At 44.4% G+C, this 24,670-nt stretch overlaps 3 protein-coding genes across 19 annotated transcripts in view; 1 reads left to right on the top strand and 2 right to left on the bottom strand.

Moving 5' to 3' along the window:
• Positions 1–1,801, bottom strand: part of METTL6 (methyltransferase 6, tRNA N3-cytidine) — a 48,060-nt gene extending 46,259 nt beyond the window's left edge. For 3 of the 9 annotated variants that reach the window (XM_017883289.1, XM_017883369.1, XM_017883210.1), the window contains exon 1: positions 124–237. The gene's annotated coding sequence lies outside the window, so the exon portion shown is untranslated. Of the gene's footprint in view, positions 1–95; positions 267–942 lie in introns of those variants that run through there. The other 6 variants (XM_017883623.1, XM_017883895.1, XM_017883967.1 and 3 more) reach the window with 6 other exon arrangements.
• Positions 77–15,313, top strand: EAF1 (ELL associated factor 1). The gene is made up of 6 exons (XM_017883093.1): positions 77–601; positions 2,622–2,716; positions 4,776–4,912; positions 7,020–7,210; positions 9,044–9,277; positions 11,796–15,313. Exons 1-6 carry the CDS (start codon positions 232–234, stop codon positions 11,840–11,842), a joined length of 1,074 nt encoding a protein of 357 aa, XP_017738582.1. The 5' UTR covers positions 77–231; the 3' UTR covers positions 11,843–15,313.
• The window catches only part of COLQ (collagen like tail subunit of asymmetric acetylcholinesterase), a 79,688-nt gene continuing 69,620 nt past the window's right edge, over positions 14,603–24,670 (bottom strand). For 6 of the 9 annotated variants that reach the window (XM_017882445.1, XM_017882562.1, XM_017882841.1 and 3 more), the window contains one exon: positions 22,700–24,260. In XM_017882445.1, the coding sequence (XP_017737934.1) occupies positions 24,191–24,260 (70 nt within the window). In that variant the 3' untranslated portion in view covers positions 22,700–24,190. Of the gene's footprint in view, positions 17,574–20,050; positions 20,213–22,699; positions 24,261–24,670 lie in introns of those variants that run through there. The other 3 variants (XM_017882714.1, XM_017882629.1, XR_001887408.1) reach the window with 2 other exon arrangements.

Here is a 24,670-nt window from a genome sequence, read left to right as displayed (position 1 = left end):
CTGGACCCTGAGGAGGGCGTCCATGATAGCTAGCCGACCGGCGTTAATCTAGTGAGCCACGCTCAGGGATCACCATCATCAGTTCCTAAATTCACCTGTATGGGTAGGGCCAGGCGCACTCACCCCACAGCCAGCCCCAGATCTCGGAGGCAGAATATGGGAGGAACCGCGAAACAACCCTGAGCCAATTCTGAGGATCACGAATTGGGATTCTCCGGGAGTTCTTTTGCCATGGCACCGCCCCCGCCACTTCCGCTAGGAACCCGGAAGTTCCTACCCGACGCCGGAAGTCCCGCGGCCTTGCCTCCTCAGATTTTTCCCTTACCCCGACGCAGAGAACAGGACTTGCTTCTGGACCCGGGTGGGTGCAGACTTTGCTCTCCTTGCCCCCTAGAGCGGTGTCCCGGGAGCACAGTCCTCCCAGACGCCAGCGCCGGAAGCTCCGATCGCGGCTGCGCCAGGAGAGCGCCGATCTGGGTGCGAGGCCGGTGTGGGGCCATGAATGGGACCGCGAACCCGCTGCTGGACCGCGAGGAACATTGCCTGAGACTCGGGGAGAGCTTCGAGAAGCGACCGCGGGCCTCCTTTCACACTATTCGTTGTAAGTCAGCGCTCCCCACGGTTCCCTTCGGCCGCTCCAGCCGCCACATGTCAAGCTTGACTCCTTCCTTTCTTCCCTCCGCCCTTCAGATTCCAGGGAACCCCCTGCCAGCGTCAGTTACTTTCTCTCGGACCCCCAATCCTTTGGGACCTCGAGTTGGCCCTTCTTTTACCCAGATTATTTCTCCCAAATCTTCGTCACTCCCTACTATTCTTCTACTTTATAGTCTCAAACACTAGTTCCAAAGGTCTTTGGCCTCTTTTTGTTTCCATCCCTCCCCGCCCCCCACGTCGCCCCTAAGGCAAACCTCCCGCCCCCAAGGCAAACCTCCCCGCTCTTACCCGGGTCCACTTCTTCCTCGAAACCCCTCCCCTTTCCAATGCTTCCATCAGGGTTCCCCACAGTTAAAAGAAGCTTCTTGTTTGTTACGACCCTCATCCACTCCCTCCGAACCCCTTCTCTTCCCTGCTTTCCTCCTCCGACTTGGTTCTGGACTCCCAGATACTGCGCTTTGTCCCCTTTACAGCCAAAGAATTGGCATCCTCTCTGCGCCTCAGAGTTTTCTTCCATCTCCTTTCTGTGCTTCATTTGACTTGGATGTCTTTTGAGGTCACCTATACCATCCGGGCTTTTCCTCCAGACCAAGTTCCTTGTGGGTAAAGAGTCAAATCAGAGTTCGTGAGCCTGGGATAGGTTAAAGATTGGTCTATGTTTGGAAGCAGAAGAGAGCAGGCGTAAGGAATGTCGACATAGTCATTATGCTGGACCTTTTTCTACATGATTATAGACTCTGTTGAGAGTGCACTTCCACCCTATGTCCTGGGTGAAGGTTTGGCAGTTAGGAATTGGCTGACAGAGCATCCTCCGTGATTCATGAACTTCTGGTTTCCGTGGCGCTAACGCTGTTGTTAAGACTTGTTTTTGTCAGAGGACCTCATAGATGTGACTCAACACATGTGAAGAGGGCGTCTTAGATAATGAAATCCCATCTTTGTGTAGTCACTTGCCATGCCATTACTATGCTTCCTACTGACAGCAGATCCAGCTCTTTCAGAGAGGAGATTGGGAATGAGATAAGAACATCATTTCCTGAAGAGTTTACTAAGTTGATGTTCTCTTTTGGTGAACGGCAATGTGGAATTTAAATCATACAGTTCATGTGTGCACCTGCCCTGCAGTTTGAGGCAGATGTGAATGTGAATTAAGATGGCTATTCATGTTGTACTGTAACTGCATTTTAGAAACACGAGCAGGATAACTTGAGATACAGTTAAGTTGTCTGCTATGAACATCTACAGAAGTGTCTTGGTTAAAGCCGCAGAACTGGCTGAGAGTGGTGGCTGACACTATAATCCCAGTACTTTGGGAGGCCGAGGCGGGCAGATAGCTTGAGCCCAGGAGTTTGAGACCAGCCTGGGCAGCGTAGTGACACCCCATCACTATTTTTAAAAAAAAGAAAGAAAAAAAACAGCTATGGAACTTGAGTATGGCAAATCCTAATTTTGACAGTTTCTATGCAGAGTGAAATCAGCTTTTGATGATGCTGTGGCCTTTCATATTTCATAGAGTTTACAGTCACAGGATCTTTTTCATATGCTGTTACTTTTGATCTTCACAACCCTAAAAAAGCAACTTATTATGGATGATGAGATCTTAATTTTCATCTCTCCCTTGGGAGAAGGGAATATCTTTAATAAAATGGCCTGTAAATTCTTTTTTCCCCTAGAATAATCCAAAGGGGTCAGAGGAAAAGTTTGTAGAGGTGTAGATGAAACAGGATTGTCCCTGAGTTGGTAATAATAGAAACTAGATAATGGTACACCAGGGCTCATTGTACGATTTTCTCTACTTTTGTATATCTGAAGTTTTCCATAATGAAACCAGTTTTTAAGAATTCTGAATTATTTTTATTTTTCATTCATCTGAGTAATAACAAATTTAATTCTTAAATGGAGATGTCCCAGGAGGCCCTTATTATAAGTAACCTGGTGGGTAAGTGTTTTCTTTCCTTTCCCTTTAGATGATTTTAAACCAGCTTCTATAGACACTTCCTGTGAAGGAGAGCTTCAAGTTGGCAAAGGAGATGAAGTCACAATTACACTGCCACATATCCCTGTGAGTTTATTTCATTGTTTTGTTAAATGTAGGATCACAATGAATCTTCATCTTTTATGTTATTGCAATTTCAACTTTCTACTTTTAAAAATGTTTAGATTTCTAAAGTGGCAACATAAGGAAAAAAGGAATTTTGGGGAGTGGGGTGGTGTGGACTTCATGCTAGGCAGGTGCTTGATTTAAAAATAATTCTTGTAATCTTAGCACTTTGGGAGGTGGAAGTGGGTAGACAGCTTGAGTTTAGGAGTTCAAGACCAGCCTGGGCAACATGGTGAAACCCCGTCTGTACCAAAAATACAAAAGATTAGCTGGGGGTGATGGTGCATGTCTGTAGTCCCAGCTGCTTGGGAAGCTGAGGTGGGAGGATCACTTGAGCTGGGAGGTAGAGGTTGCAGTAAGCCAAGATCACGCCACTGCACTCCAGCCGGGGGGACGGAGTGAGACCCCCTCTCAAAAAAAAAAAAAAAAAAAAAGATTATTCGTCATTTTCCCCAATCTTCCTTTTCCCCTATCTGCCACTAAGTAGACAAGGTTCCTGTCTGGACACCTAGCCCCTCTTTTAGATACAGCTTTTCTCCCAAGCAACTCCAGAGAGAAAAGCCTTAGGTGCCCTGCTGATTATATGGCCACAACAGCTCAGGAGTGTGAGGCAACCAAGCCAGGAGTTAAGGCAGGCAAGAGCCAGAGATTGACACATCCAGCTGATTTAGGGATGCAGAACTAAATTGAAAGCTGGATTAAGAACCCTTGCAGAAAGACTTTTGTGAAGCCCTACCCAAGGCAGCACTAATGACAAAGCACCAAAGGGTCACATGATGCTCTTAGCGAACATGTTTTATTGCATGTCACACCCCTGTTCTGGAACATAATTTCTTGGTAGCTGGTGACAGAATGAAAAGTCTCTGGACAGAGAGATCTGGAAAGCTTTGTGCTGAGGAAAAATTGCCTGTTCAAACTGCTGTTTGATTACTTGTTGCCTTTGGCAAGTTACATCATCTCCCTTTGGACCTTAGTTTCCCATATGTAAAATGAAAGGTTTAGATAAATGGTCCCTAAAGTCCTTTCTAGCTCTATATTTTTACTATATAAATAAGGAGTCAAAGAGCCAAGTGGTTTTTTTGATTCTAAGCAAGATATTAAATACTGTATTCAACAAATATTAATCAAACACCTCCCACACACTGGCCCATTACTAGGCATGAAGAATACAACCTTGGACAAAACAAGCACATTTCTTGCCCCTATGGAGCTTATGGTCTGGAGTTTAAATAAACACAAGAAAATATAGCTGTTATTCTACAAAATCAGGAAGGCTTCCCTAAGGAATTAAGCTGTGAGCAGATCTGGAGGTTTGGTCATTTCAAGAGAGAGGGCAGGAGATAGCCGGCCGGAAGCCTTGTTAAAGCCCGGAGGCAGGAGAGAGCTTGAGGATCAGAGAGAAGCCAGTTGCCTTCTGCTGTGAAGCACGTGTGCAGGGGAGTATGCCGCAGGGTGAGGTGGAGAGCCAGGGAAGGGCCCGGTAGTGCAAGGCCAAGTGGCTAGTTTAAAGATTTTATCCTTTGACCTGAGAGCAATTGAGGAGTAACTGAAAGGCTTAGGCAGATGAGTGACATGATTTATTTATTCTGAGCCAACCAGGATAATGATCTTCTCTTGGAAAATGCTCTGTTGGTTGCTTGACATGAGAAGGGGAAACCCTGGTCTCTCTAATGACAAAGAAGTAAAGAGATCACTCACAGTTTTACTATACAGAGTGATAACTCTGCTTAGTATAATGCAAGTAATGGTTAATTTTCTCTCTCGGAATGTATATAGTAATTTAAAATTTTGTACTACCTTTTGACTACTTAGAATGCGTTGCACATTCACAGATGCTTGCTATATTATTTCTCCTTTATTTTGCCTGGGAAACCAGGAGTTAAAAATAGAAATCAGTTCAACCTATTCTTTTTGAATAGCTCTGATGAAAGATTTCATCAGGTAGAGTCATCTGTAAATTCAGTTGATATTCATGACTGGTATGTTTAGTTTGATCATCTTATACTTTTGTGGCAAATAGGGGTCCACACCACCCATGACTGTGTTCAAGGGGAACAAACGGCCTTACCAGAAAGACTGTGTGCTTATTATTAATCATGACACTGGTGAATATGTGCTGGAAAAACTCAGTAGCAGCATTCAGGTGAAGAAAACAAGGTATGTGAATAGCCAGATGCAGGTTTATATCATGTTTCCAAACCTCTGTTATCTATTCAGTTTTTATAAGGTTGTGAACATCTGCTTGCTCATAGTGTTCTATCAGTAGTCTTAACTCTACTTGCGTCTTCTCAGACAAATCAGGAAAATATGTCTCCCTCAAATGCAATAAAAGAAATAATGTTTTAAAACCTAAAACATGGGAACCATTAGGGAAAGGGATATACTTTATAATTAAGCCAATTTTGTTAATCTCGTGATTGCTACAGTACCACCTAAGGGATAAGATAACTTATAAACTTATAATTATGAAGTAATAATATATACTATACTTAATTGGAGTGAAAACATTAATTTTTTTACAAGATACATTTGAGATCACTGTAATACCAAAATAAAACTTTGCCTATTTTTAAATATAGTGAACTCTTTAATTCAACAGTTATTACATGTCTAAAATGAAGCCAGTTAAAGAGTTTATCTGAAAATAAAAATTCATTCTATAAATAGAAATAACCTAGTGGTTCTGTTTGTTACCATATAATACAGTTTGTTGTTGTTGTTGTTGTTGTTGTTAAGAGTCGAGGTCTCTTGCTCTGTCACCCAGGCTGGAGTGCAGTGGCATGATCATAGCTCACTTATAATACAGTAATTATTATTATACAGCAATTAAATTGTAAAGATTGTAACAATCTGATGTTTTTTGTTTATGCTTCATTAAGCCATTTTTTTCATTTACTCATTCCACAGAAAATACAAATAGGTACCATTTATTGAGGGAGTATCATGTCCCAGGCACTCTGCTAGATGCTTTATATGCATTGTTTTATCTAACAAGAAATTTTTAGAAAGGTGCTATTATTATTATTATTTTGTTTTACTTCTTTTGTTAAAAATACGGAATCCTTCATGAATTTGTGTGTCATCCTTGCGCAGGGGCCCTGCTACTCTTCTCTGAATCGTTCCAATTTTAGTATATGTGCTGCCAAAGCAAGTACGAAAGGTGCTATTATTATCTTTAAAAAAAAAAGATATGGAGACTGAGGGTTACAAAGCTTGATCTACCCCAGAGAGTATGTTGCAGAATCCCTTGCTCCTGTCCTGCCACTCTATTTATTTGTATTCATTACTTACAGTGAACCAGGTACTACTGTTATTCCTCCAATATTTGATGGTTATGGTATGTTCCCTTACTACTCGGTGTGATACGGGAACTAACAGTATCATATCACCTAGATGATATACAGAATCTCAACACCTATTAGATCTGAATCTGCAGATATCACCAAGTGATTTGTGCATATACAGAAGTTTTAGAAGAATCAGGCTAGTCCATTTACAAAAGAAGTTGTTAACTGATAGAATATTCTCAGCTTGGGGTGGAATTCTGCTTGTCTGTGAGCAAGAGCTGGCATGTGATGAAATGAACAAGCAGTATATAGATAATGGAAAATTTGCAAGCTGGGCAGTATTTTAAGAGCTGCTTTATTTAGGAGCTCATGCACTCATGATTATAACTACATAATGATGTTTTGGTCAATAGTGACCTCCATATATGACAGTGGTCCCTTAAGATTCTAATGGAGCATGTGTGGAAACCTGATATATGGCACTTGATATTGGCATTGCAGATCAAGTAGGGGAAATGATTGATGTTCAGTAATGGTGGTGGGACATTTGGGTTTTCATGGGAAAAAATTATATAATACACTATCTAGATTTGTGTAAGTACACTCTGCTGTTCGCAGGATGAAATCACCTCATGATGCAATTCTCAGAACTTACCCTCATTGTTAAGGGATGCTGTGAATGTATTTTCTACTAGTAAAATGGATTCTCAGAGTTGCATTGTATCCTACATTTGAGCTCATCGAGGGCAGTAAATATTCTATTCATCTATCCCTAATACATAACATAGTACTGGATTACAGTAGACACTCAAATGTTGAATGAATAGCTCACATGATAAAATTGCAAATATCAATATTTTGAAGTGGCCTGGAAAGAGTATGGGGTTCTACAGAGACTTATGAGTTTTCAGTCACCTGGACAAATTTGAGAACCACTGTTTTTGCCCTTCTAATTTAATGTCTGTATCTCCTTTCAGAGCTGAGGGCAGCAGTAAAATCCAGGCCCGAATGGAACAGCAGCCCACTCGTCCTCCACAGACGTCACAGCCACCACCACCTCCACCACCTATGCCATTCAGAGCTCCAACGAAGCCTCCAGTTGGACCCAAAACTTCTCCCTTGAAAGATAACCCCTCACCTGAACCTCAGTTGGATGACATCAAAAGAGGTAGAGAATGTTTTCTGGATCCATGATAGCAACTTGGAGTAGAGTGTTGATTTTCTTGTGGAGATCACGTGGCTGCTGTATTGATACAGTGGCTGGGGCATTCAATGCCATCAAAAAAATGTCTGCAGAGCTCACTGTTCAGAGATAGGGGCTTCTACTATTTATCTCATTTGACAAGGGTGAGTCCTGGAATAGTGACTTGAGTTTGTGGCTATCTTGGTAGCATTCTGCTTAGAGGCCTGGGATTTAAACAAGCATGACTTCCATCTAAAGCTCCATATGGCTCCATATGGCATATCCAAGGCTCCGGAGAAAGAAAGGATTCTAGGTGTTGGAGGTGAAAAGTAAGCGTAGGTGGCAACATTTCTGAGCTCTACATTAGTATAGAGGCTGGAGGAGCTGACCGTGGTGCTGCACACTTGTAGTTTCAGGTACTGTGAGACAGGAAGATCGCTTGAAATTGGGAGTTCGACGCTACCGTGTGCTATGATCATACCTGTTGGTAGCTACTGAACTCCAGCCTGGGCAATAACATCTCTTTTTTGGGGAAAAAAAACAAGGATTAAAGTGCCGTTTAAAATACCATAAGCAAATGTTCTGTGCTAACACGAAGTGTGTAAATATGAAAGAGGCCATGAGGACCAATAGAAACAGATACTCTCCTAGAAAGCCTTAAAGGTCTGGTTTGGGTCTCTCCACTGCAAACCTGAGACAAAGAAGCTTACCTTGGCTTTCTCCTTCACACGATGAATGCTTTTAGTCCTCCAGACTCTTTAGAAGTTGTGAGGCCAAGTGTCATGTTTCATATTTATAAGTTTTATAAAACAACTAAATCCCTAATAATAGTAGGGAAAGGAAAAGAGTTGTCCCTGGGAAGTTTGCCTTTTCTACCCTGTAGAATGGCTGCAGACATCACTCTGCATTGTGCACAGTTGTTTTGTCCCTTGTTTTTTTTTTCCTCATGGATACTGGAATGCTGTTACAGAAGTTTTCACTTAGGTGAATAGGAATCAGAGCATGAGTGGTTAGTTGTTGCCAATTATGCTTAAAGCAGCCATAGCCATTTAAGCCCACATGGTGTGTGTGCTTGGACAGGAAAATCTGGCACCTTTTTTGAAATGGTTAGTTAACATTGAAATGGTTAGGTAAGGCTTGTTTTTCCTTCCCTAGTTTGTATCTGTAAAAAATGCAGTACCTGACAGTCATGGCTGTCAGTCAGATACGTGAAGAGGAAGAATGTTGTTTTACTATTTTTCTTTAGTCACTGTGGTTCTTCCTGCAAGCCTCCATTTATTTATGGGACATAAGAGCTGGAAAGGACCTTAGTCTGGCTTTCATTTTTCCAGAGTGGCTTGGAAAATTCATTGACTTCTACCTGGGTGTCACTGCTGGTTAGAGGTAAATCCAAAACAAGCACTCAGACCTTTCAACTCCTAGTCAAATATTTTTCAACCACTTTACATAATATTTGTCTTCTCTTATGTGGGAATTACAGTTTTATCCCATAGTTCATAATATTCATAATTTTCCTTTTAGTAGATAAAGGCAAATGGACTTAATTCATTTCTTACATAGAACAGCCATTATTCTCAAACAGTCTTGCTTTTTGTTTATTTTGAGTGAATTTAATGTTTCCATTGTGTCTCTGGAAACAGGTTGTGTTTTGGTTTTGGTAATTTTGTTTGTACGTTTTTTAAGGAATTGAGAAGTAGGACTTTGTTTTAAATTATTTCTTATTGCTATTGGTTTTGCTAATTTACTATTTATAGAAGCTCCAATGCACTGCCTTGAAAACGGCTGCTGTGCTGATCCACATCATATCATTTATTCCAGAGCTAAGGGCTGAAGTTGACATTATTGAACAGATGAGCAGCAGCAGTGGGAGCAGCTCTTCAGACTCTGAGAGCTCTTCGGGAAGTGATGACGACAGCTCCAGCAGTGGAGGCGAGGACAATGGCCCAGCCTCTCCTCCACAACCTTCACACCAGCAGCCCTACAACAGTAGGCCTGCCGTTGCCAACGGAACCAGCCGGCCACAAGGAAGCAACCAGCTCATGAACACCCTCAGTAAGTGTGTGCCCCCTTTTATGGCTGAGAGAGGGCCATAGGTGCAGCTTCTATTTATCCTATGCCAGAACTTACAAACCTAAAGATGTTTAAGGCATAGGAGAGGATCTTGTTAAAAATAATTTGGAGCAGAAAGGTGTGAGTTACTAAACAGTAAAAAAGGGAAATGAGATGAAAAATCTGTTCTTTCTATTTCTATTCCCTACTGGCTCATACCAGTGTGTGTGAATTCTGGAAAACACTAAAACATGAACAGGTAGGCGTTTTTGCTTTTATACCAGGCTTTCGGGGAGCTACCTGCCACCATACTGCTGTCTGCCCGTTGGTTTTTCTTTTTTTTGGAGACAGAGTCTCATCTATCGCCCAGACTGGAGTGCAGTGTTGCAATCTCGGCTTACTGCAACCTCCACCTCTCGGGTTCAAGTGATTCTCCTGCTTCAGCCTCCCAAGTAGCTGGGATTACAAGCATGTCCCACCACACCTGGCTAATTTTTGTATTTTTAGTAGAGATGGGGTTTTGCCATGTTGGCCAGGCTGGTCTCCAACTCCTGGCCTCAAATATCTGCCTGCCTCGGCCTCCCAAAGTGCTGGGATTACAGGTGTAAACCACCATGCCTGGCCTATCTTGAACTTTTATAAAAAAGAATCTGCTGTCCCCAGACAGTGTGGTGGCTTTTTTTTTTTTTTTTTCCTTCAGACAGAGTCTTGCTCTGTTGTCCAGGCTGGAGTGCAGTGGCATGATCTTTTTATTTTTTTGTAGAGACAGGGTTTCGCCATGTTGCCCAGGCTGGTCTCAAACTCCTAGACTCAAGCGATCCACCTACCTCGGCTTCCCAAAGTGCCGAGATTATAGGCATGAGCCACCACACCCAGCCATTTTAAAAATTTTCAGTGGAGACAAGGTCTTACTGTTTTGCCCAGGCTGGTCTTGAACTCCTCCTGAGTACAAGTAATCTCCCCAACTCCCGAAGTGCTGGGATTACAAGCATGAGCCACCATGCCCGGCCTCAGTAGCTTTTAATGCAGTTGATACTAAAGTAAAACAGGGAAACAAGAACAAAACTTTATTTGTTTTGAAGGTGAGCAGAGGGCTAATTTTCTATGCTTTTCTCTCTTTGGAACCCTGATGAATGTTCTCTCTTGGTACACCTTCCTTGGAGGAAGTTGGAAGGTCTAGAGGCAACAGTGGGGAAGTTAACCTAGTTAATCTAACTATTGTGGACCAAGCAGAGATAATCTCAACCTCAGCACTATGGACAGTTTGGGCCAGATAAGTCTTCTTTGTGGGAGGTTGTCCTGCACATTGTAGGATGTTTAAGAGCATCCCTGACCTCTACCCCCAGATGCCAGTACCAATCTCCTCCCCCCTCCCCAGCCGCATGACAACCAAAAATATCTCAAGACATTGCCATATGTGCCCCATCTTTAACATAGACTGAAGTATATGAAGAAAATCTGGCATTGTAGGTAATTAGAAAAGGGGTGACCTCAGGATCAGACCCCCCGAAAGGGTTTCATGGACCCTAGAGTCCTCAAAATAGACTTTGAGGAGAACTGGCCTAGAGATTAGCAATTTGGAAATAAAGAAAATCCCTTTTGTTACAAGTGGTATCAACTGGGGTTCTGTTGTATGTATCCCTATTGTATTAGATTGAAATGTTGAGTAGTTATATTCTTCTAAATTCTGCATAGTAAACAAGAATCTGGGCTTTGTAAAGTTCGTTACTTCAGATTTGAAGTTTAAGATAACGTGACTATCCTGGACAGAGGTGTGCCAGAGCAGAAACTGCATTAGCATATTACTGGTGTTAACAGTATTCACCTTTCTTAATGGGAAGCCTACTGGATGTTTTCTTAAGTTGCCTTTATAAAGCAACTTAATGTGATCAGTTCTACTGAATGGTGAATCAGTTATTTTAAATATTTTCTTTTTTTTTTTTTTTTTTTTTTTTTGAGATGGAGTCTCGCTCTGTCGCCCAGGCTGGAGTGCAGTTGTGCAATCTCGGCTCACTGCAAGCTCCGCCTCCCGGGTTCAGGTGATTTCTCCTGCCTCAGCCTCCCGAGTGGTTGGGATTATAGGCACGTGCCACCATGCCTGGCTAATTTTGTATTTTTAGTCGAGACAGGGTTTGGCCAGGCTGGTCTCCAACTCCTGGCCTCAAATGATCTGCCCGCCTCGGCCTCCCAAAGTGCTGGGATTACAGGCATGAGCCACTGTACCCAGCCGTATTTTAAATATTTTCTTGCTATTTATTAAACCATTTAAAAGCTATCTAGCTCACTTCTCCTTTCCTCTACCCTAATAAGCAGTATTGTTGTGCATTGCAGATAACCAAAAGCATCGTTTTGTTTCAGTGAGCCAAACTGGTTTTCTTCCCTAAGTTGAACTAACAAGGTTTTACTGTAGTGTGATAGCCAAGGCAACTAACCAAAAGAATTGTGAGGAAATCATTTTCAAATTCTGTACTTTTGTTTGATTCTGCAATTTTATTTTATTTTATTTTATTTTTTTTAATAGGAAATGACTTGCAGTTGAGTGAGTCTGGCAGTGACAGTGATGACTAGTGCTGGATCTTTCGAAATCTACTTTTTGGTGCACAAACATGCCGCAAGACCGAGCTACTTTGGCGTGGTGTCCGTTGCCAAGAGGAAAATGTTATGGATCAGTGACTGTAGTGGGAATTTGAGGCTCTGGAGCTCTCACATATTCAAGTCTTTAACTTAGTGGTGATGGGTGATTTTCTCGTGTCATTTTTGAACAATCTCATCTTTCAAAGTTTAAGTAGACCTGTAGAAGAGCTAACAGAATTATATTTCTATTTAGTTAACATTGTAATGAAAAACAGATAAATGTGCCCTGGTCTAGGTTACTCAGAGGCCATATCTTCACCAGGCCAGAGATTCAATTTTAAACCTCAGCAGCCATCCGTTTGGCCAAGTGGTTGGTACCAGTGAAATGAAAGTCTTTGAGGGGTAGGAGAGAGAGGGAAAACCTCAAACTACATCATAGAAATATGTTAAAACCACTTTAAATTGTTGACACAAAGTGGTAAGGAAGTTTTGTCTGACTCAGCCTGACAAGCCTAGATAGAAATGGACCTCAGAATACAGAGTGGAGTCCCTGAGTGTCAGCTGGTGAGGACCATGGAGTCCGGTGAGCTCAATCTGTCATTTACAGACTAAGAAAGGGAAGTACACACCCGGCTTGTGGCCAGTCTTCTGCCCCCTCTCTGGGCTTTCCTCAATGTTCTCTCCCTTGAGTCTCATTTGTAGGAATCAAGAGATTCCTATACATGGGACTTTTAGATGTACATTGGCACTTTGATTAGATTTCAAAAGACAAAAGTGTTGGGTGCTTCTAGCTTGAATTCAGTCCCTAAATACATGAGGCTGGGTGAGCAAATGAAACCGGTAGCCACTGTGCTAATGCATGTGACTGCATTCAGTTGGGGCTTTTGGTTCCATGTGGATCCATACTAAGTATTCTTCAGTCAGTGGATTTTAGCAGGCGGAGGTAGGAGTGGAAGAGAGATGTGAAGAAACCTCTCCGAACAAATGAACCAGCAGTGAGTTTCTAAAAATCAGAATCTAGATAGAAGTTCTGCAATAGAAAGTGAGCACATTCTTTGATCGGGCATATCTGTTCATGCTTTTGTACCACTATTTGTACCTGACTCCCCAACCAATTTGTATTTTTTATATACAACTAGAAGAAAGTCACAAGATTGCCTTCTACGGTGTGCCGTTTCCAAATGGATCTGTTGTTGGAGGAAACTGGTCACTAGTCAATGTTCTATATTTGATGAATGTGTGATAAATCATCCTGTAATCAGTATGGAGTAGCCGGATTTTGTAGTTTGGATGAGTATGTCCTGAGAAATTTCCATCCACTTTGGTTCAGCGGACATCAAGATAGTAATAATAATTTTTCCTCCACAGGTCCCTCCACTTATATGGCCTCTCCCTCCCCAGCTAGTGGAGGGGAAGCAGTCTGGACTTAGAAAGGAATTAGGTGGTCTGTGGTGGGGGCTTTGGTTACAGTGAAACCTCATAGAGTCAACTGTTTCATCGTGATAGTGAGCCCAGGGAGCCACTGCCCAGCAGCATGCTCACACCATCTACCCTAGTGTAGGTAACAGGTCTACGCTAGGACCCCGTGCTGGGCTCTCAGCCCATCATGAGATTTTGGTGGATTTAAAGGCAGGTAGGAACTTATTTATAGTGGATTGATAATTGCTTTATAATTCCTTGGTAATGACAGCTCAGGGAAGGTTTCGCAAGGTCACGATTAGGAGACTTGAATTGTTACTGGACGTAGGAATTGTTTCACTGCTCTTAACTTGCTCAAACTGGGGCAGGTTCTAGGAACTTGAACTAAAAATATCTATTTAAGCCTCTCTGTCTCTCTCCCCCACCAACTTTTCTCTGAAAGCCTTGATTTCCGTAGACAGAACTGTGGTTTTTGGCATGTTGGGTCAAGACATGTTTCTATAGGAAATGCTTGCATGTGGCACTGGCTTGGTGAGTCAAGCTTCCTGAGCTTCAGACCCTCTGTCCTATCATCTGTCCTGCCCAACGCTGTATGGTTTTTCTCTAGCACGGCTTCAGTTTTGTTCTCTGCACAAAGCCTTTGGTGGTTCTGCCCTCTGCCCTCCAGCTTTACCCACCAGAGAAGGAATCTTTTCTTTTTGGAAGTCAAGAATTTGGCTTCACAGACGGTTTCTCACAGATGCCCTCCTGCCAGCCAAACCGGACTTGTTCTTCCTGCCTCTGTGCCTTCTCTCATTCTCCTTCTCTCTCCCTCCAAACTCCACTTCTGAGGCTCTGTGGGTGCCATCTTTGTGGACTCTTGTCTTTTTCAGCCCACATGGAGTGCCCTGTGTGTACATACTGACCTTTTTTTTTTTTTTTTTTTGCTTGAACTCTGATTGGTATGAGCTCCTGAAAAGCAGGGACTGGGCTGGGTGTGGTGACTCATGCCCGTAATCTCAGCACTTTGGGAGGCCGAGGTGGGAGGATTGCTTGAGTCCAGGAGTTTGAGACCAGGCTGGGCAACATTGCGAGACCCTGTTGCTACAAAAGAAAAAAAAAAAAAAAAAAAAAAAGCAGGGACTGTCATTCTTATCTCTTCCCTGGGTATCCACAGGAATGGACCTTCAAATGGTTGTAGCCTGGTTGGGGAGAAGGCAGAGAAAACTACCCAGCCAGTAAAGTGCAGTGGATAGACATAGGAAAACATTCCAGGCATTTGGAGACAGCTGAAAGTATCCATGCTGACTTTCATGATTTAGAAATCTTTAACTGAATTGTTAAAATTGCCTTTTCTTTGTGCTGTACAATGTCTACTGTACTGTGGGTCATTTAGATGAGATGAAAGACTTAATTAAATCTGAAGTATCTGAGGCACTTAGTAAGCCTTAGTAAAAGTTGTGATTGAGGAAACTTAATACAAATGAACTAGATGTTTGTAATCATGCCACTCATTAACGATTTTATTGCTGTAGCAGAATCATTTTTTCTGTGTAAGGTGTTAACGTGTGTGTATGTGCTTCGGTTGTAGGAAAACTTGAAAATTCCAAAATCCCTATTTTCCTATTTGAGAAGCTGGTTCAGCAGGGTATGGGTGTGTGTGTGTGTGTGTGTGTGTGTGTGTGTGTGTATGAATGATGTATTTATTACATTATTTTCTGAAAGAGAATTAGTGTGTTACGTGGATAATGTTATGTACAGCCAAAGTAGATGTTTCTATTTGGCAAGGAAGGTAGGATTTCTGAAACTCAGGCCTTAACCAATAGGTTGGAAGACAAGACCAATTGAAGAGTTATGAAATGTGAGTTTTTGTTACTTCTGTTATTTGTCTTGGTTTCGTTGTCGCATTCTTTATTTTTAAAATCTTGTGCCTGAAAGTTTTTTTGCTTAATTGTGAAGTAGACATGCATGTTTACATTTATATAAAATATTTGCTGTATAAAGTATTTTTTGTTTATTCTCTTAAAAGATCACTATATTTAAATAAAAGTGAAAGTCAGCAATACATTTAATGTCTTGGTGGGTTTCATTTTCTTTTAGAAATCAGTGAGCAATATATGGTTCTTTTAAGAACCTTCTGTGCTTAAGGCTAAATAGCTAACTAAATGGATTCCTTTTTAATTTGGTGTTTATAATCATTAGGAAGTATACCTCAGCTTTTAAAAGGTGTGACATTCAAAACTGGAGGATGAACTTCAGTTTTTAAAAGGTATGAAGTTCACAACTGAATCGCATCTGAGGCCATTTTACTTGGTCTGACAAGGAAGGCTTAGTTTTGGGTCTAAGAACCATGCAACAGTTACACTGAATCCCTAGACATATCCTATTGTCACTTTAGTTTACCAGATTCCTTCCGCCTGGAATGCCACGCTACACACACCTCTGACTCCCAGTTGACATTTGGCCAAAAGTGATCCTGCCCTCCTGCTTCCATTCTCCACTTCTGCTTCAGCAGTGCTCACATTTACCTGTGGTCTTGGCTCCCCTGCTAGACTGTATAAACTTCTAGGTGGGCAGTGGCCATATTCCTTTTTAATTTGCTGTAGTGTCTCTAGTGGGTGCTGAATACATTTGGATTGAATTAAATTACATGTTAAGTCTAGAAATCCTCTGCTACTTATTCTCCAATGTGTTTGTTCCCTCAGATGGCAACAGTAGTTAGACTTGAACCTTCTTAGTGGGGAAGTGGTGGTGTCCATCACTGAAGGGAGTTTTATCTTCAGTTAACTATTGCCACCTTAATGTTCTGTAGCAAACCATCCCAAAACTCAATGACTAATAAGCATTTATTTTGCTCCCAAGTCTGGGTTGGCTTTAGACTGGCCTTGGCTGGACAGTTCTGGTCTTGATTGGCTCCTCATACGCCTGGCAGTTGACTGAGGTTCAGCTAATCTAGGATGGCCTTGACAGCACAGTGGGGGCAACAGTTCTGCTCCATGTCATCTCCACCAGCCCAGCCTGGGCATGTTGTCATGGCAAAGGCAGAGAGGTGTAAGAGAGGAAACAAAATGCTTCTGTCACAATTGCTAAGATGCCATTGGCCAAAGCAAGTTAGACAGCTAAGTTCAGAATGAAGGAGTAAGTGGGGAAATCCATTCCCCAAAATTGATGGGAGGAGTTGTAAAAGAGATTGGAAAGGGTGTAGATACAGGGAGGTGGGAAGAATTGCAGCTATTAATGCCATCTATTACATTCACATGCCCTGTGACTGCCACGTTTGAGAACACTGGGCCACATGATCTCTAAGTCCCCTCCCAATTCTGGCATTGTCCCTGGCCAGATAAGAAAGTTCCAGTAGAAGTTAAGACATTTCTATTCATGGTTCATGCAGAGGGCACCAAAAGCCACCCAATGGCTTCTCTTGATTCGGCCCTCCCTCCTTATTCACTGCATATAGTTTGCTTCCCTACTGCCATTTCTTACCAAGAGCACTATTCCAGTTATCTGTTGCTAAGTAATGAGCTACTCCCCAGAACTTGGTGGTTTAAAACAATACCATTTTATCTCATGGGATTTGTTGGTTAGGAATTGGGACAGAGCTTGGCTAGGCAGGTGAGCTTCTTGTGGCTTTAACTGAGGTCACTCAGTGGTACTTAGCTGGCAGATAGGCTGGACTGCAGGGTCCAAGCTAGCTTCATTCACATGCCTGGCACCCTGGTGGAGGTGGCTGGAAGCAGGCTCCTGAAACCTCTGGGCCCATGGATTGTAATGCTGAATTGCTCAAATGTAACAATCTCCTTGGTGAATTGCCAAGGTCCTTGACCTGTAAGCTGGTTATTATCACACAAGTGCTGAAGAACTGCTTCACTGAACATTTTAATTGGCTCACTCTACTGTGGGGGAAGGATGGGGCCAAACAACTCCAGTAAAGCGGGCATTGGGGAATAGGTCGGCCCATTAATTGTAATGAGCTTTGGATATTATTTAGCAATTTGACCCACACATACCCTCCATGCCCCTAACGGAGCGATGGCCTGTGTGTCTGTCCCAGGAGACACTCAGAAATTGCCCCACCCCCTTCCCCAGCACTGGTTCTTAAGTGAAGTGCTGGTGACCAAGCTTCCATCAAAAACCTCACTTTGCTTACAAATCTGTTACTAAAACGGCTTTGCAGTTGGATAGATAAGAGGCCTAGGGTCAAATCCCAACCCTACACTTCCCTGGTCATGGTAGGAGTTCTGGCCCAGAGACAGGCTGGATCCTTCGGGGTCAGTTGAGCAGAGCTTGAGCTTCTGTTACTGGTGAAAGCATCAAAACCAGTCCAGTCCTGAAAGTAAAAAAATCAGTCCAGATAGAGTAAGTCAGCTCTGTGCCCCTACCATGCCTCAGACTGTCATAGCCGACACTCAGAAAGCCAGCTGCAACATTAACAGGAGGAATATTTCTCCCACACTGCTGCAACTGAAAAATGTCATAACCATTCCTTTTTTCTTCCCCCTTGAAAGGGAGTCTTGCTCTGTCGCCCAGGCTGGAGTGCAATGCATGAGGCTTACTACAATCTCTGCCTAGCGGGTTCAAATGATTCTCCTGCCTCAGCCTCCTGAGTAGCTGGGATTACGGGTGCCTGCCACCACACCCAGCTAAGCTTTTTGTATCTTTAGTAGATATGAGGTTTCACCATGTTGGCCAGGCTAGTCTCAAACTCCTGACCTCAGGTGATCCACCCACCTTGGCCTCCCAAAGTGCTGGGATTATAGACATGAGCCACTGCGTCCGACCAACCATTCCTTTTTTTGAGTGACTACTGCTTTCTTTCCAGTGACATCTCTAGCCTCGCTTTGTTACTCCCACCACCTGAAAAAAATCACTGTGAAACTTTGTGAATACCCCTAAATCCCCAAAGAGGCGACTGATTTGGCCTGAGCCACTAAATAATGATAATGACAAATAAAATCCAACACTTCCTAAACAGTTTCTTTTTCTTTTCTTTTTTTTTTTTTTTTTTTTTTTTTTTTGAGACAGAGTCTCACTCTGTCACCCAGGCTGGAGTGCTGTGGCATGATCTCGGCTCCCTGCAACTTCTGACTCCCTGGTTCAAGCGATTCTCATGCTTCAGCCTCCCTAGTAGCTGGGATTACAGGCGTGCACCACTACACCTGGCTAATTTTTGTATTTTTAGTGGAGTTGGGTGTTTCACCATATTGGCCAGGCTGATCTTGAACTCCTGACCTCAGGTGATCCGCCCACCTTGGCCTCTCAAAGTGTTGGGATTCAGGCATGAGCCACCACACCCGGCCTTAAACCGTGTTATCACTACAATTCGCCACAACCTTGAAATAAGGTACTACTACTATTCTATTATTCCCCATTTAGAGGTGAGAAAACAGAGACTCCGAGAAGTTAAGTAAATTAAGCGGGTTAATTAAACAGCGAGTTTGTGGCAGAGCCAGGTTTCAAATTCAGATGTGTGAATCTAATCTTCCGCTTTTTTCACCAACTACACCACATCTTTCTTGACCCATGGCACGCTGTGAGAAGTCAGTCTCTGTGAGTGGACCTGTCAAAATCAACCAGGCCTGAAATCCCAGTACTTCGGGAGGTGGAGGTGGGAGGATCGCTTGAGGCCAAGAGTTTGAGACCACCCTGGAAAACGTAGTGAGACTCAATCTCTACCAAAATAAAATAAAATAAAAAATTAAAAGACTTGACCAGAAGGCTGGGCACGGTGGCTCATGTATGTAATCCCAGCACTTTGGGAGACCAAGGCAGGTGGATCATTTGAGGTCAGGAGTTCAAGACCAGCCTGGCCAACATAACAAAACCCCATCTCTACTAAAAATAAAAAAGTAGCCAGACGTGGTGGCATGTACCTATAATTCCAGCTACTCAGGAGGCTGAGGCAGGAGAATCACTTGAACCTGGGAGGCAGAGGTTGCAGTGAGCCAAGATTTTGCCACTGCACTCCAGCCTGGGCAACAGAGTGAGACTCCATCTCAAAGAAAAAAAAAATCAACCAGTAGCCTTGTGGGTATTGTGTGAGCAGTCTTCCCAAGTGTTTGCCTCAAGCAACTCAGCACCTATTCCTGCCAAAAGGAGAAGCAAAACCAGACAACCAGTGGAATGGACATTATGTGTGCTCAGCACCCATTCCCCCAATTTGTACTCCCCAATATTTGGTCCAGAAGTCACCCCCATGTAGCCTCTGTGCTTCTGGAGAATCTCCAGGGGATAGGCTAAGAGTAACGTGTCTAACAGTGCTAAGCCAAGCCCATGGCCTGCGTCAGCAACATTCCAGAAGAGGAAGAGCATTGTAGCCAGTTGTTTAGCCGTATGGTAGTGATGGGGAACAGTTCCCAGGTTGGGCATGTGGAAGGTTTTCCGGTACTTTGGATTAAGACAGGATGCAGTGGTCCTAAATTCTTATAACCTTTGTCTCCATGGGTTCAGAAACCCAGCCTTCATTCGTCAGCAAGTGCCATTCTCCTGACCAATAGAAATTGGTTCAGAAACCGGCTATGAGCCTCCTTGGTTTGCTGGGGAATTCAAGAAAATACGTTCTCTTTCTTTTCTTTTTTTTTTTTGAGAATGGGTCTCACTCGGTAACCCAGGCTGGAGTCCAGTGGCGTGATCATGGCTCACTGTAGCCTCAACCTACTGGGCCCAAGTGATCCTCCTGCCTCAGCCTCCCAAGTAAGTGGGACTGCAGGTGCACGCCACCCCACCCAGCTGATTTTTTATAGAGATACGGTTTCGCCATGTTGCTCAGGCTGATCTCGAACTCCTGGGCTCAAATGATTCACCCACCTTGGCTTCTCAAAGTGCTGGGATTACAGGCATGAGCCACCATGCCTGGCTGGAAAGGAATTTCTTGAGAGCCACTGGAATATGCATTGTCTCTTCCTCCAGATTTTGCAGGGTGCAGATGTAAGCTTGAAACTGCAGCAGTCAACACCCTAAGGATCCACCCTAAGGATCAAATTAATGGAAAGGTTCAAATAGTTGAGAGGATAGCAGAGGAATAAAATGAGGACCTTGATTGAATCATGCCTGATCTCCACCCCACCACAGTGGACTTTTGGTTATATGAACCAATAAATACCACCTTATGGTATTCAGATTGGATTTTCTGTTCTTGCCAATGAAAGCATATGGACTGGCATAGCCTTCTTTGGTGACCAACTGCATCTCTGAGCCCCTGTCTTATTCTAAGCCACCCCATGTGACAGCCTCAGGAGCAGCTAAGGGAATCCATTCTGCTCCTAGGGTATGTTCTGTCAAAGCTGAAGGGCAGGCATCACACCCACAATCTGTTAGTGTTGGAAGAAAACTCAGCCCTTATTGAAAATCTTTTTCAGATGAGGAAATTGAGATCATGAGAAGTGATCAACCAGATACCTGTACCCCCTGTTCAATGTTCTTCCCTCCACATTCATAGTAGCACCTCAACTTCCTCCTGGACCAGCAGATTATCTCAGGACACATTTACTTGGCACAGATGAGCTCTTGGATACCAACTCTGTGGCTCCCTGGGCAGCATACCCACTTCTGAACCAGCTCCCTACCTCACAGTTAGGATTTCAGGGAAGGGCTGGGAGCTGCCCATCTTCCCCAATCTCTCATCTTTCAATTTCAAAATGCCAAAGGGCCAGAATTACTACTATTACACATATTCTTAAAACATGTGACTTTGAATCCTTTCATGTCCTGAGCCTTTCAGAACCATCCCTTGAAATAGCTGAAGTCCAGTGGCGTGATCATGGCTCACTGTAGCCTCAACCTACTGGACCCGAGTGATCCTCCTGCCTCAGCCTCCCAAGTAGGTGGGACTGCAGGTGCACACCACCCTACCCTGCTGATTTTTATAGAGATGGAGTTTTGCCATGTTGCCCAGGCTGATCTCGAACTCCTGGGCTCAAGCGATTCACCCACCTTGGCCTATCAAAGTGCTGGGATTACAGGCATGATCCCTAGGCCCATCTCTAATATTTCAGGGTCCAGGAAAGAGTATATATGGACACTCACATACCAAATGTCTAGGTATTTACATTATAATCAAATAACAGACTATTTTTGTTGTTTTGCTTTTTGTTTTTTAGAGGTGGAGTTGGGGGAGGGTCTCACTGTGTTGCCCAGGCTGGCCTTGAATTTCTGGACTCAAGTGATCCTCTCTCCACAGCTTCCCAAGTAGCTGGGCCTACAGGCACATGCCACCTGATATGGTTTGGCTGTGCCCCACCCAAAATCTCATCTTGAATTCCCACATGTTGTGGGAGGGACCCGGTGGGAGGTAAATGAATCATGGGGGCGAGTCTTTCCCATGCTGTTCTCATGATAGTGAACAAGTCTCATGAGATCTGATGGTTTTAAAAGGAGGAGTTCCCCTGCACAAGCTCTTTCTCATTCTCTCTCTTTGCCTGCTGCCATCCATGTAAGATGTGACTTCTGCCATGACTGTGAGGCTTCTCCAGCCACATAGAACTGTAAGTCCAATTAAACCTCTTTCTTTGGTAAATTGCCCAGTCTCAGGTATGTCAGCATCATGAAAACGGACGAATACAAATTCCTGGACTTAAGTGATGTCTTGCCACAGCTTCCCAAATAGCTGGGACTATAGGCACATACCACCACTCCCAACTAAACGATTCAATATGTTCTGCTTCCCTCAAAAAGGATACTTTCATAAAGAATGGAAGACCAGGTTTGAATCTGGAATTTTAGATTCCACAAAGTCCTGTGGTAGCAAGAGGAGAGGAGGGTCCATCCCACAGCCAGATCCCCTTCTGTTTTTACCCCTGGCCCATCCCACACTAAGAAGGGCCTCATGTGCTGTCCATGAGGAAACCCCAGCCCACATTCCAAGCCCCATCTGTAATTCCTACAAACAACTTTTTGCTGGTCACCCCCAGGCCTGCATGTGTACAGGTCACACTCAGGAGGACAGACATGGGCAAGAGGGCTGCAGGTCCAGGAAGCAGGCTCAAGACCACTTGGGTGGGGATCTGTGGTTTCCCAGGTGCCTGGAGCATGGTCCAGGAGTGGGGCGTGCAAGCTCCAGCGGGTGTGTCACTTTGGCCACACAGACACCTCGCCCTGTGGAGAGGGTCATGGACAGAGGAGGGCCAGGGTGGGGCCCTCCAGCCTTGGGACCCAGGACAGGGCCTCTCTTGGCCAGGTCCAGGAGTAGTACTAGCCCTCCATTCCATCCTAAACAAGGTCCTAAAACTAGGGGTGAGGACAAGGCTGGCCTAGCAAGACTGGGTTTTGCGACCTCGGGCAAGTCCATGACCTCTCTGGATCTGTTTCCTCCCTTTTGCCTGAGGGAGCTGGAATGCTTCCACATTCCAGAACCCTCCACAGAGTTTGAGAAGCAGATTTGATTTTAGACTCCTTACTCCATCTAGCAATGCTGAGACACTGCCCCCCATAACCCCCAACGGAAGAGAGAGCCACAGCGGGGAAATGAACTGCCTTTATTTTTTTATTTCCATCCGGAAACCCCAGTGTGATAGTGGAAGCAGCATGAAAACAACATCTCCCCAGGCCTTGAAGTAGAGGCGAAGGGAACAGGGCTGCCCATGTGCCTGCCTCTAAAGATGCCACCCTCAGGTTGATATCACCTGTGGGAGACTGGGTCCACTTACAGACACCAGGTGATGGTCCACCAGGCCCCAAGCTCCAGCCTGCTGAGTCCCCAAGGCTCAGGCTCATCAAATAACTTTATACAAAAACCCAGGGGTGTCCCTCCAGCTGGTAACAAATGGGCAATTTCTACTTGAGATCTGCTGTGGGGGTGGACCTCATCTTGGAGATATCTTTCCAAAATAAAATTAAGCCCCACTCAGGAAAAATGGTGATGAAAGGCAGCTCACAGACATGCAGGACTAATAATCTTATTGAAAAGGGAGGAGCTCAGGCACACAGGAGGACAAGGCTATGCAATATGCAGACAGGAAAGAAATGCCACGGGACGCTGTCAGGGGTCAGCAGGAGGCAAGGAGGTAGAGCTCCGGCCAGGAACGCTCTGCCTAGAGAGAAGCCCTCTGCAGCTGGCCCTAGATGGGGGACCCAGGGAAGTATCTGCCTAAGAACCAAGGAGACAGCAACAGCCTGCCCAGGTGTGGCCTTGTGCAGGTCACACAGTCCTTGTGAGTCTTCTGGACAGGAAATGGACATGAGGGACATTTTTGAGACAGGGCCAAAGTGCAGAGAGAGCCAAGAGGTCAAGATGGTGCCGGAGATTTTGAACCACAAGAGCCATCCCTTTGGGAAACACTGAGAAGAGGAGCGTCTTCTCTCTCCTCTGCTTGGGGCAAGCCTGGGTCAGGTGGGTTCTCAGTACTTTTTCACAGTTAAGTCTCTTCCTGGGCAGCCACATCCACGTCAGGCTGGGCTGGGGTCCTGTGGCAGGTTCAACGCTGTGAGCCGCCCTGAGAGAATGTGCCCACTTCCCTGCTTTGTGGTTCATAGGCCTAGAGAGACCCGACAGCGAGCTGCCCAGGGTGAGTGAGAGTGCCTGCTCGTTTTGGAGGTCAGGGGCGGAGAGGCCTGTACTCCAGATTCCCCAAAGAGATCAAAACGTACTAAAACAGCCTGCAGGTCTATGTGTGTCTAACAGTGCTCAGCCAAGTCCGCGGCCTGGGTCAGCAACATTCCAGAAGAGGAAGAGCATTGTAGCCGGTTGTTTGGCCGGATGGTAGCGATGGGGAACAGGTCTCAGGTTGGGCATGTGGAAGGTTTTCCAGTACCTTAGATTAAGACAGGATGCAGTGGTCCTAAATTCTTCCAGTCAGACTGAGTTAACAGCATGTCTTAGTAGCAGGAATTTGTCCTTGTTTTTGTCACACAAAGGTGGGTGGAGACGGGGCCAGGACATGGCCAGTTTGATGACGGTGGAGAAGCTGCTGCCAGTTCTGTGGGGCGCAGCCCACCTTCTCCTCATGGCCCTCAGGTGAAGTAGCGGCAGGGCGTGGAGTCGATGTAGCAGTACTGGGTGCATCGCAGGTCTCCATATGACCTGAAGGAGGCAAAGACACGTTCTAAAAGGCCACCTCTTATATGCTGGTGATTCCCAGTCAAACCTCATCCAATAGTGGCCAAGGGTCAGTGGTTCTATAAAAACTTCCCTCGTTCTCATTTGGAGTGAGAGGGCTGGGGCAGTTGAATCATGTCTCTGGGATTTTTGCCTTGAGCTCCAGCTAGGGGCCTGGGTGGAAGGAGGTGGTCGCCCTGCTCTTAGCACAGCATCTATGAGGGAATCACCCCCTTCTCAAGGCCTGAAAGGTTTCCAGTACTGTTGTTACAATGCACCCTACCGACAAAAATGTCCTGTATCTGTGAAGCCACTGGCCAGATGTGACTATTGAGCTTTTGAAATATAGCTACTGTGACTGAATAACTGCATTTTTTTTTTTTTTTTTTTTTTTT

The sequence above is a fragment of the Rhinopithecus bieti genome, unplaced genomic scaffold (assembly GCF_001698545.2).
Source record: "Rhinopithecus bieti isolate Rb0 unplaced genomic scaffold, ASM169854v2 scaffold_12, whole genome shotgun sequence".
Classification (NCBI taxonomy): domain Eukaryota; kingdom Metazoa; phylum Chordata; class Mammalia; order Primates; family Cercopithecidae; genus Rhinopithecus; species Rhinopithecus bieti.
The sequence above is the reverse complement of the archived record's forward strand: the minus strand, read 5'-3'. Positions and strand labels throughout refer to the sequence as shown.

Excerpts from the sequence above, each read along its gene's own strand:
- EAF1 (XM_017883093.1), top strand. The coding sequence starts at position 232 with ATGGCACCGCCCCCGCCACTTCCGCTAGGAACCCGGAAGTTCCTACCC. Across the intron at positions 2,717-4,775 it reads TTACACTGCCACATATCCCT|GGGTCCACACCACCCATGAC; the intron begins GTGAGTTTATTT and ends TGTGGCAAATAG. Across the intron at positions 4,913-7,019 it reads ATTCAGGTGAAGAAAACAAG|AGCTGAGGGCAGCAGTAAAA; the intron begins GTATGTGAATAG and ends ATCTCCTTTCAG.